The sequence below is a fragment of the Tyto alba genome, unplaced genomic scaffold (genome assembly GCF_018691265.1).
Source record: "Tyto alba isolate M040663 unplaced genomic scaffold, T.alba_DEE_v4.0 Super-Scaffold_48, whole genome shotgun sequence".
Classification (NCBI taxonomy): domain Eukaryota; kingdom Metazoa; phylum Chordata; class Aves; order Strigiformes; family Tytonidae; genus Tyto; species Tyto alba.
Genome location: NW_024881324.1, coordinates 27,640,638 through 27,652,947, shown reverse-complemented (window position 1 = coordinate 27,652,947; position 12,310 = coordinate 27,640,638). Strand labels below are relative to the sequence as shown.

Below are 12,310 nucleotides of genomic sequence, written 5' to 3'. Positions count from 1 at the left end.
AGGCTTACTAGGTTCTGGAGGGAACCAAGAATTTTTTACTACTGAGTTGTCATTATTGTAACAAGACATTCAGAGATGTGGGAGGGTCCCAACTTTTAGTGATTTTTAAAGTATTTTGGAAAAACCTAAGATTCCTGATTTTTTTGAGTGTGCCAACCAATAACTCTAGCTGTAGCATATTCTGCTTAATAAGGATCCTCTACACAGCTCCAGAGGATTTGGGCAACCATCAAGCGTGACTGGAGCTCCTAAAGAGCCTAAGATGTCATTCCAGGGAAAGCAAAGTCATGGCAGATATTCAGAAATCAGATGATCCTGAAGGAGTCCTCTAATGTTTTATGGATGCAGCTGAGTGGCTTTTCCCAACTACTGACTGTCCTGAACAAACAATTCAATCTGTTACAATATTTCCTCATTTTTTACACCAGTCATCCAAAATCCACTCTCTTCTTGCCCTTCTAATAAGTTCCCATCACTTTGCACTCTCCTGAAATAAAAACTGACTCTAATACTTCAGTAATTCATTTTATATGAAAAGGGAAATGACAGTATAAACTGTTGTCATTTTCAACAAGAATAACCATAACCACATATTTTTTTGTAGAAAGCCCCAAGATCCTCAAGCTCAAATTCTTCCTTACAAAGGAACTTGCATATTCAGAGTCCCATGGGAAAAAAGTTTTGTTTGTGTATGTTATATAGCTTTATCACATATGCTGGAGCCTATGATTCCGAATTTGTCCCTAAATCTGAGCAACTCCATCAAAATTTGAAAGCTTGGGAATGGGGTAAATAGGAGACTGACATTTAGTTTTGTGTTTCTGTATAGTTAAGGAAACTTAACAGCTTGTATTGACCTCTTCTGCTGTTTAGTAGTAAACTGAGCAAAAAACCCCAAACCCTCAATATTTGTAAGTAGGCTACCTCAGAATTATTCAGCACTTGGTTTGGGTAAACGTTTTTCAACAGTAGCTGTCCCGGCTTTGAGTGAGTGGGGTGGGTTTTTGGTGGCAGGGGAAGGGGCTATAGGGGCGGCCCCCTGGGAGAAGCTTCTCGAAGCTCCCCCAGCTCCACGTCAGCTCCACCTCTGCACCAAAACTGAGCCCATCAGCTGCGCCTCTGCCAGAACGTATTTAAGAAGGGATGTGGTGAGGAGCAGTGGGACTGGTGAGGGGGAGTTGGGGCAGCTGCGTGAACACCAAGGTCAGTGGAGGAACGGAGGAAGGAAGGAGGGGGGAGGTGTGCCGGAGCAGAGACCCCCCTGTATCCTGTGGGGAGACGGCAGGGCGGCCCCCCCCGCCACCCATGGAGATCTACGGTGGAGCAGACATTGATTTATGGCCTGTGAGGGGCCTCATATTGGAAAATAAGGTGTCTGTACCCAAAGGAGGTCAGGACTCCGTGGGAAGAAGCAGCTCCCGCTGCTGTAATTCAGAACTGGGAGGATTGCAGCATGGGGGGGTGTCCCACGCCGGAGCAGCTCGGGAAGGGCTGCAGCCGTGGGAGGGAATCCAGTCGGAGAAAGTTGGTGACCCACGATGGAGCAGTGTGGGGAACGCTGCGGCCTGTGGGAGGGTCTCACGTTGGAGAAAGTTTGTGGAGGACTGTCTGCTGTGAGAGGGGGACCACGATGGAGCAGGGGGAGAAGTTCCAGCAGCTCCCCCCATCGCAGATGGCAGAAGCAGCAGCACTGCCTGCACCCCCCATTCCCTGCCCCTGCGCCCCTGGGGGAGGAGGTAGAGATATCGGGAGCAGAGCTGAGCCCGGGAAGAAGGGAGGGGTGGGGGGAAGGTGTTCTCAAGGTGTGGCAATGCTTCTCACTGCTCTACTCTGTTAAGGGTTGTTGTTAGTGTCTGTAATAAATGTATGTTCTTTTTTTTTCTTCCCCTAACGAGTCTGCCTTTTGCCTGTGACCATAATGGGTGATTTGCCCCTCCCGGTCCTATCTCGAACCCCAAGCCTGGCTCATTTGTCCCTTCTCATTGCTGGAAGAGAAGGGATGTGTGAGCGGCTGCGTGGTGCTCAGTTGCTCTCTGAGCTGAGCCGTCTTATTTTCTCCTTCTTAATGCTGGAGGGGGAAGCGAGCAGCTGGGTGGTGCTCAGTTGCCTTCTGAGCTCAAACTACGACAGCAGTTTATACATAAACTACCTTTTTTTTCCTCCTGCATGTTCAGTATTTGCAATTCACAGTTCACATTATGCCATCACTAAAGATGCATAGGAATATTCTGCTCCTGGATATTCTTCCCCCAAATCTCCAACAGCTGCACACATTCTTTGTCACATGCAGTCATTTATGTGAATGTTTCTGATAGTTTGTCTCTGGGATTATTTGTTAAGAACAGGTACTTAATGAAACATAGATGTATCATCACCATTTATTTAGTCCAATGAGTACATATTTTGCATAAATTCATTAGTTCTTAATGAAGATGTGCTAAGTTAATTTGGGACAAACACAGGATAAAATCAAGTCTGACATGAAGCTGACAATTGCCAAAATTCAGTCGTGCAAAAAGTAAAATTAAGGGTGGGTGGGACTCATCTTGACTTAAAATACAGGCATGTACAGTGTAGCTGTCTATAAATGAAGTACTCATTTAAACACGAGCAACAGTTCATGGAAAGAAACATCCCTTTTAAAAACATTTTATGTCACCCTAAAGCAAATGTCTAATGTAGGTCATACAAACACGGCCCTCAATATACCGATTTCTCTCCACTGACTGTAAAGGATGAGTGGGAGACAGACATCTAAGCTCCCATTACAGCCAATGGACATTTTGTCACACCAAGCTACGGAGACTAGAATGATTAATTTGACTAAATTTAGGAATATACAGTAGAAGGAGACAAATCACTCTGTTCTCCACAGTCTGTATTGACTAGGTTTCTACAGACCGTAGCTAAAGTTCAGACAGCTGTCTTACAGGTAAGCACTCACATTTGTGAACACCTGAAGTTAGGTGTGATAAATCGCACTTCAGTGAAACTCATCACACTGAACAGAGCCTCTTTTAGTATCAACGTACCCCATCACTTGCTCTCTCACTTAAGCAGAAGGCAGAAAAGAAACCTAACAACTGACACAGTAAGCACTTCAAAGGTTGGCAGTTCTGTTAACCAACGCTAAAGATGCAGTGGGACTACAAGATGAAACTGAAAATAAGCCCTAAAATGTCTACGCAAGCTACTTAAGTTCAATTTAAGAAATCTTTTTTTTTTTAAAAAAGTCAACAACAGGAGTGTCAATTTTTCCATTTTTCAGGAAAAGAAAAAAAAAAAAAAAAAACCAACCAAACAGCAAACCAAACAACAGAGCATACAAGTAGAATCTCATTTTCATTTCAGCCAGCCAGCCTCTGAAAATATCAGGTATGTTTTCACAGCTAGAGACATCCCTGCAACTGATCTTTGAGAGCTGTGTTACAGCATGGGGCTTTGAGCCAAGTTTCATTACATCTCTTCTTGGCTGCATTTCAGGTCGCTCAGTAACCCTTTTTCCCTTTTGCTCTTTCTTCCCCTCTTAATTTTGTTCTCAGGACCCACAGAGCTAACATTTTACAGTAACCCAACAAAACATGCAATGCAAGAAACCTGAATCTGTGAAACCACTGCCCTCTCTCCCAATCTGACTGCAGTGAGGCCGGAAGAGAGAACAGCCTAGAGAAATGTGGGGGTTGTACAGTGACCCTTCTCATTTCCCCTTGCAGTGAATCCAAGTGCAAGTGCTCTAATAAGAGAATTGTCACATGGGGGAAGGGAGAACATCTTCTGTCCAGTTGTGTACACAACCCCTAGTTCCTACAGTAATTTTTAAATGTTTACTCCAGGAATTCCAGTACAACTGGAATTACTATTCTTGTTCCCATGAAGTTCTCAACCTTTAGTGAAACATCAATTTATTTCAGTATTGCCATGCAGCACTGAGTACCACAGGCTGACTGCACGACAGTTTACAAATGTCTCTTTTTTATTCCACAGAAATGTTACTTAATTTAAACACATCGTTCTTAATTTTGAACTATATTATACTAGCATGTATTTAAGAAAACCAAACTAACCTTCATCACTGTCTGCCCATTCCTATGCAATATACTGTTACGTGGTGGGTACTCGTGATTACCAGCTGGTGACTTACTGGGATCACGTAATACTCCGAGGTTGATGGGAATGCTGGATTCCCTTAATTGAAGGCACACACACAATGCACACACATGTCTTACTGGACTGAAATTGCTGAATTGACAGAATTCTCCACCCAGGAGACTGTGGAAGGTGGTGGGTGCCAGGGCATGTGCTCCCAGGGGCTTCTGTGGAAGCAGAGGACGGTGCAGAGAGAGCCAGGAGGATGGAAGCCCACACTTCCTGGCAGACAAGACAGCCGTGGGAGTACCAGCAAGCCCAAAGCCTCGTGGTGTCTGGGGACCAGGCTTGCTCACACCGCACGGAAACGAGCAATGCTGCACAGGGCAGGAGCCTGACTCCCAGCAGTCCCTCCTTCCTGTGGAAACAAGCCCAGAAGCTCTGAATATCTGTTGAGGAGTGTGTACAAAAGACAAGGTGGCAAGACGTACTGTTTCTAATCTTCTTACACACCCCAAAATTTCCAGGGCTTTCAAATGTTTACTCCTCATCTGCAGCCAATTAATTTTTCTACTTCTGATTTGTCATGCTTCTTTTCTTTCTTTTTTTTTTTTTTTTTTTTTTCCCTTCTATGTAATAAAAGATAATTACACTTACTAAAAGCAAGGGATTCCCATTCCAATGTCCCTCATTTCTGCACAGATAGGAGGGAGATCAGTGGACCTAATGAGCCCATTTCCACAGCATCTTCCACAGAAAGGAGGGGACAAACATTTTCACTCAATGAAAAAGTCAAGACAGGATACAGTTGACTCTGTAAACTAAAACCTAGAGAGTTTTCCAGCATCTTCAGAGAACATTTCTCATGCAGGAAAAAACAGAAATTTTTAAGCAAGCCCCTAAGGAATTCATCAGGATGTCTTCCATCTGGAGTCTTAACTACAAAATCATTCTGTCTGATTAGCAAATTTTGTTAAAATATTATTTTTACTCCCTCTCCATGTTCTGTATAAATGCACATCAGCTGCACTTTTGACCTATTCCTACAAGGCAAATTTGCTTTGTAATATGAGTCTTTGCCGCTCACTCACAACTGTTTTCTACTCCCCACACCCCTTTAGCAGCAGAGCATGCAACGGCTTAACCTATCTGTGACACTTTAAATTGGTAAATATTGCCATTGATTTCAAAGGAATGACCAGCAAGCACAGAGCTGCCTGATACATTAGCCATGATAAGATCCTGGCTTTCATGAGGTAGAACAAACACAACCTAGACAAACATTTAGCTCTTAACACATGAACAAATACTCTCAAACTGAATATGCATTCACATCTGCAGGTGAATTTACCTCAGCTATATGCTGCCTTTTCTGTGTTTGCTTTCTATGGAGTTATGCACTGGACTTCTACTGAAATCACTGTTCGTTGAAAAGCTGTTTCAGAGTTTAGCACAATGTTGGCTGTGGAAATTAAATCGGGTATTTATGCCCCTGAAGTTGTGAAGGTAACATAAATATGCACTTTTATAAAGACAAATGCACACAATGTGCAAATCAACTAATTCTAATTTTTACTAAGTCTACACATGTACTCATTTTACATATGAGCAGGACCATTAAGCAAGTAAAATGTTAGGCTATTTACAAGCATTGGTTAATTTAAATGAGAAAATCTAAGAAGCTGCTTATCAGTACTCTGGTTACAAAATTAAGGTGAACATTTCTTAGGAGTTACTGCATGTGGAATATTTGCTCAGACTGCCTAAATGTACTGGGCCTAATTTCCAAGGAACTTTCCATTTGGTGCAGACATAACTCCAGCGGTACTGGAGTGAAGCAGTGGATTAGGACTACTGTAAATACTGGTACACCATTGCCCTCACAGCTCCAAACTCTCTACAAGCTGTCAGAGCCTTGAGGACACTAGTAAAGCCCTAATGGCCACAGCCAGCCTCACCTGGGATCTCTACCCACATCTGTGGGCCCATGAGCTCTATTTAAGCTCTGCCAGGGACACTCAACCCCTGTCTGAGCTGTGCTGTTGGAGAAGTGCTGGACCTTCCCTCCCTGGACCTTCCCTCCCTGGACCTTCTCTCCCTGGACCTTCCCTTCCTGGACCCTCTCTCCCTGGACCTTCCCTCCCTGGACCTTCTCCCTGGACCTTCCCTCCCTGGACCTTCCCTCCCTGGACCTTCTCTCCCTGGACCTTCTCCCTGGACCTTCCCTCCCTGGACCTTCCCTCCCTGGACCTTCTCTCCCTGGACCTTCCCTCCCTGGACCTTCTCCCTGGACCTTCCCTCCCTGGACCTTCCCTCCCTGGACCTTCCCTCCCTGGACCTTCTCTCCCTGGACCTTCCCTCCCTGGACCTTCTCTCCCTGGTCCTTCCCTCCCTGGACCTTCCCTCCCTGGACCTTCCCTCCCTGGACCTTCTCTCCCTGGACCTTCTCCCTGGCCCACCATGGAGCACCTTGGTCTAGACTCAACACGTGGGCTGGCTTCTGGCCTTAGAACTGTTGCTGTAGACCTACTTGGTGACCACTGAACTCGATCCGAACCCTGGCCTGTCCACAGCTGGACCTCAGACTTGTCTCATCACCATGATATTACCTACAATCTAGACTCTTGGTTGAATCTGGACACGACCTCCAGGCTTACCCTGCTCCCCTGCTAGGCGTGGTGGGATGGGCCCTGGCTGGCGAGTTTCCCAGGAGACTCTGCTTTCTACAGCTCTGAGAAGATTTATCCAAGTACTTGGCCTAACACTGACAAAAATCCTGGCAAACAACCGATGCTTCATTCCTCTAGCTGCTTTACAAATTACGGGACAAAACTTCCTAAAATACCACACCTTCTGGAAATAAGTTTTAAAAGCACTTAAAAACACCCCACTTTAAAAATATCAGCACACATCACGGATAACTTAAAATCAGGGTAGGGGCAGGAAGGTCAGCTGTGAGCAAACTAGCGAGTGAGAGGAAGGTGCAGGGCTGGTGAGAGTAAAGGGTGTTTCAAGGATATAGGAAACAGCGACAGGGAACTATGAGAGAAAAGGGCATCCTGCAGTAGGCTCACAGACACATAAATCCCAGATTGCTGCTGAACTGGAGGAAGGGGGAAGGAACAAGTAACCTGAAGGCTACAAAAGCAAAGCCACATAAGCCTGCTGCTCCTTCAGATCTGTTACATATCAAAATTCAATCCTTCTGGGCTGCTCTTACTTCAACTCATTGTAAGTCACACTCTCCATTTTGTAAATGCTTTTCTAGTGCACCTACTGTCTTAATAACAGACATTTTCTCCTAAAATTATGGAAGCATTTCTCATGTTTTTCTGTATTTCTCTGAAACTCCTTATTGAACATTTATTCCATGTTAAATTTAGTATGAACAATGACCATTAACATCCATAGTCCATCACCAAAAAATTAAACTCTTTTCTTCCATATTCAGTTTCATCGTGTTCTGCCCTGGACTGACCTCTCAGTTCAAAAAAAATCAGTAACTGTTATTCATGCTGGGACAGTGCAGGCAGTGTATCTGTTATTACATAGGTAATAACAGATATAATCTACATCTGGTGGTGATGGCTTTTTGGTTGGGCAACATATTTTCAGAAAGTAATTTACAAAATAACAAAGTGCTCTTCTTTGTGATGAAATGATGAACATTCATGGCTCTGAAACAGCAAGAAGTGTTCATCTGTTCTGTGATACTGATCCCTTACAGTTAGTTAGAAAGACCAAGTTCCTGATGATCTGTTACTACAGAAGCATGTGACGCAACTTCCCTTCAATGGAATCTCTTCAGTTGAAGAAATGCCAGAGTTAGTGTTTAACTAAATCCCACACTGAAACTCATCATAAAGGTTACTGAATCTTGTTTTCATCCAGCAGTAATATAGGATACTAAATCATCCATACAGAAACACTGAAGTAAGCTGCAAGTGCATAGTGAGAGGAAACATATCCGCATACATCTCTTGGAACAGATGATGCCTACAGTACTCCAAATTCTCACACCAACACCAGTCCCTCACTATCCAGCTTTTTGGCAGGCCTTGGGAAACAACCTAATGCACCTAAGAGTCGCACTTTATCTGAATATATTCTAGTCTGATTTAAATAAATACTTAATCCCTGTTAAAATTCCTAACACAGATTACAAATTAGAGAACACAGATTACAAATTAGAGACATTAGGGTGCATGTAAAATGGAATCAGAGGCCTGAACTTTACATCCTGAGCTAGTGGCAAAATACCCACCCCAGTGCCAAAGCAGTAGATGGTGAAATCGAAATTTGAGCTGACTTGATCTGCTCAGGGGTTAATATATATACAGACAATTTAAAAAAAACCCTGAAACCTTACTCAAAGATATTTGAGTTCAAGGTGTATTATATTCACTGAATGTAAAACAAAGTCCTTGAAACTTCCTTTCGTGTTATACACAAGCTTAATTCATTTAAGACAGAAAAAAATGAACTCGCAGCATCAGTAACATAGTGCTGTGACCTTACTATATTTTGCTCAGAAATCCAGGTCTTGAGGCTGGGCAAGTTACAATTCAAACACACTGCAATCAATTTTCAAGGAGAATCAATTTTCAGGGACTCAAGGGACAGCAGCACATCGCTTCAGCACAATTCTCTGGCACTACCAGGAGCTCTCAGCTGGCTCGGGAGGGATGCAGCTAAGTGAAAGATGGAAGAACCACTGCAGCCCCACGGCCTTGCTAATGGGAATACTGCTACTGTGCAGCAGTGGAGTTAAAGAGAGAGTGAAAGGGAAAAGAGAAAGAAGGCAGGTAAAGGAGAAAACGCCCAGTGGCATACATCTGAGCAGAATAAATTAAAGCAGACAATGGAAAAGAGATAACTCACCTCTCCTCACGATTTTGTCCCACGCAGACGCGACCTCCATGTCGAGGGGTTGGATTGCTGCAGGAACGCTGACGAACTTGAAAGCCTATTCCGCAAGTGGTACTACAAGGTGACCAAGAAGTCCATGGTGTCCAGCCTCCATTTCTGGTAGAATAAAAAGCTCAGGCTCTGTCATCTGTTATACATAGCGAATGGCTGATTAGGTGTGACTGACAGCAGAATCTGGCCCATTAATATTTCTGTAGAAGTCATTAATACTACAGTGTGTTCGATTTCTTAAAGAATATTGAACTAAAATAAAGGTGCTCTGATCCTTCCGTGTTCCATGCTTTGGAATCAGCAACTGCTAAAATGATGCTGTTACACAAGAAGTACAAAGATACGAAACTATTCAGTTGCTTTCGGTGACTTTATTCTGGGTAAACTTCATCTGCAAACTCCTGTATTAGAGTTCTGAAGATAACTCTTAATTACGTATTGTTCCAATTATTATTTGTGGGTCCTTTTTTCAGGGAGATTAAAATGTCAAGTTTTGCTACCTATTCTGAAAGGAAAGTGATGAAAGCCTGGAGAAAAAGGAGGCTGAGGGCAAACTTTATCGTTCTCTACGACTACCTGGACGGACGTTGTAGCGAGGTGCATGTTGGTCTCTTCTCCCAAGTAACAAGTGGTAAGACAAGAGGAAATGGCCTCATGTTGTGCCAGAGGAGATTTAGATTGGATATTAGGAAAAACTTATTCACCAAAAGGGTTGTCAGGCAGTGGAACAGGCTGCCCAGGGACGTGGTTGGGTCACCACCCCTGGAGGTATTTAAAGGATGGGTAGATGTGGCGCTTAGGGACATGGTTTAGTGGTGGCCTTGGCAGTGTGAGGTTAACGGTTGGACTCGATGATCTTAAAGGTCTTTTCCAACCTAAACAATTCTACGATTCTAAAGGAAAAAGAGTAATATGTAAGTGTCAAAATGCAATTTCAACAGGATGCTCTGATAATGTGCCAATACCTTATTTGTAATGTAACAAAAAAAGCTAAAAGAATTCACGTACTGTACCCTGCATTTGTGAACTTTTGGAAAGGATACTCCTGTCCCTCTGCAGAATGCCTCTGAAAAAATATACTAGACCAAACATCTCAAAAGGAAACTCATACCCTGTCCTAAGCAAAAAACTATGTACTTCATCAGTTCCCAAAACCTCCTGATGGCTAGACTGCAGTTTTTCTATTGCTAGAAGACAAACAGAAATTAAGAAAAATAAAACTAAACTACAGTGAGTTCTTGAGGTTTCATCATAAAAGCAAAAGTCAAAAGAGTGCCTTACTTGAGTTTGAAATCACTTATTTTTTAAAAAATTAAAACTAATTACATGCAGTAATAAAAATTAGATAAGATTATTCAAGTAATTTATCACAAATATTGCCAGTTTAAACCTCACTCATCTTGACACCTTGTTCTTAAAAGAGATATAAGAGTTGATAACAGAAAAAAAATAATCAGCTAGCACCGGTAGCACAGACAAAAGAGACCTCTGTCAGTGCAATGTCTGATCCAAGTGGTAAAATGAACAAAATATCTGGATATCTATGAATTCTGGGAATCAATTACTAATATAGCAGTGATAACAGAAGTACGATGTTAAAACAGTAGTGTAATACTGCCAATGGTAGCACATGAATCAAGTCCCAAATAATTTTTCAAATTCCCTTCTAAGCCTGACAGCCAATAGCTGTTGTTTGATTGATCAGTATCTCGCAGCATGCCTATCTCTTTCTAGCATGCTCCTGATGTTACATACTAGATTGTTATGGTTTTAATAATTTCCCTAAATTTGACTATTTTCACTTGCAGAGCCTGCAGTTATGTTATGCAGAAGGATAATCCATTTTATTGACTACCATGATGTGCTTCCAATATTAAAAAAAAAAAAAAAAAAGCAGAGACAAAAAGCAGAATCACTGAAAATAAGCAGAGTGCACCACTATGTAACTTTCCCCTTGCAATTAAAGTATGTATGATGTTTTAAACACAAACTCTTAATGCAGTTCAGAATGTGCAATGTTCTCAGTCTTGGAAACAATCTGCTCTCACTGTATTTTCTGGGAGCGGCTATGTGCCTAAGGAAGACAAAAGAGTGGCTAAAGAGTGGCATACAGACTAGTAACAGATCTAGCTGTCACGATACAACCAAAAGATATGACAAAAACATTTTTCCTAAGGCAGAATGGAGGAATACAATGGTGACATGAGACCTCCACAAAAGCACATACTTTCTGACTTCCAGAAAAAAAGTTTTATGTCTTACAGAGTTGAGAAAAAGATTCTCTCTCCCACAATGTCTGAGAGATACTTCCCGACGTCTCATTTGCTGTGGCCATTGCTCTGAGCTGTTTCATGCACAGAACATGATCCGTGGATTGCAGATGAGATTTCGAAGGGTAGGATCTATTCGGATTAAGTTAAAAACTTCTGAGCGATAAATGATGGAACCTGAAATTGTTTTGCGTACCTGGAACAGTTGGCAATCTCCATGGTTGGTCCTTCACACAGCCAACCTCCACACTGGGGAGCAGGACTGTCACACACTCGTGTCCTGCAGAGGCAGGAGCCAACACTGGCGCCATCCGTGTGGGTGCAAGGTTTCCATTGTGACCATGTTCCAAAATGTCCATCCACCGTCAGATTCCTCATCTCGAAAGAAACACAGGAGAAAGGCTTACCTGGGGCCCAAAAGTTCCTTCATACAACCTCTTAACTCTGCAGAAGATGGAGGTACAGCCTTCAGCCACCAGCAACAAAAGCCTCCACTGGAGAGGAACAGCCGCCAGACGGCAAGCTCCCCTTACAAATTCTGTAGCTGCGCAACTCCCACCACCTCCAACCAATCTGGGACATGGATGTGATAGCAATAATCACAACTAACCGCCACCTTTTGCAACCATGCTTGCCTGCAGTGATCCAATAGAAAGTATAGTTCCACTTCCTCGCTTATCTTCTGATGACAGTAATCCCTGTTGACTAAAATTTACTTCTGATTAGGAACCTGGATACTGACTGTAAAAAAGCACGTGCAAGAATGCTTGTGGAAACCCAAATCTAGACCAAAAGGAAGAGGCAGCAGAGGATAATAGTCCAGGGCAGCAGACGTGGGTGAATCAAACTCAGATCTCCACAGTGAGCGTCTTCTTTCGACAGCAGTTTTTTGAAGAACATATCATATAGCACTATTACATAAAAGCGAAATGCGGTTTTAAATATGACTCTCTCTAAACATTAGATGCAATTATAGATATAAATCCTAAAAACATCTTCAAAAAGCAGCACCTAACCCTACATGATGAGACAGT

General features: G+C 42.9%; 1 protein-coding gene across 7 annotated transcripts in view; it reads right to left on the bottom strand.

The window, feature by feature from the left end:
* SEMA5A (semaphorin 5A) overlaps nucleotides 1–12,310 on the bottom strand; it is a 498,071-nt gene that overhangs the window by 72,134 nt on the left and 413,627 nt on the right. For all 7 annotated transcript variants that reach the window (XM_042806859.1, XM_042806857.1, XM_042806861.1 and 4 more), the window contains 2 exons: nucleotides 11,473–11,654; nucleotides 8,968–9,111 (listed from right to left, as the gene is read on the bottom strand). In XM_042806859.1, the coding sequence (XP_042662793.1) occupies nucleotides 8,968–9,111; nucleotides 11,473–11,654 (326 nt within the window). The remainder of the gene's footprint in view (nucleotides 1–8,967; nucleotides 9,112–11,472; nucleotides 11,655–12,310) is intronic.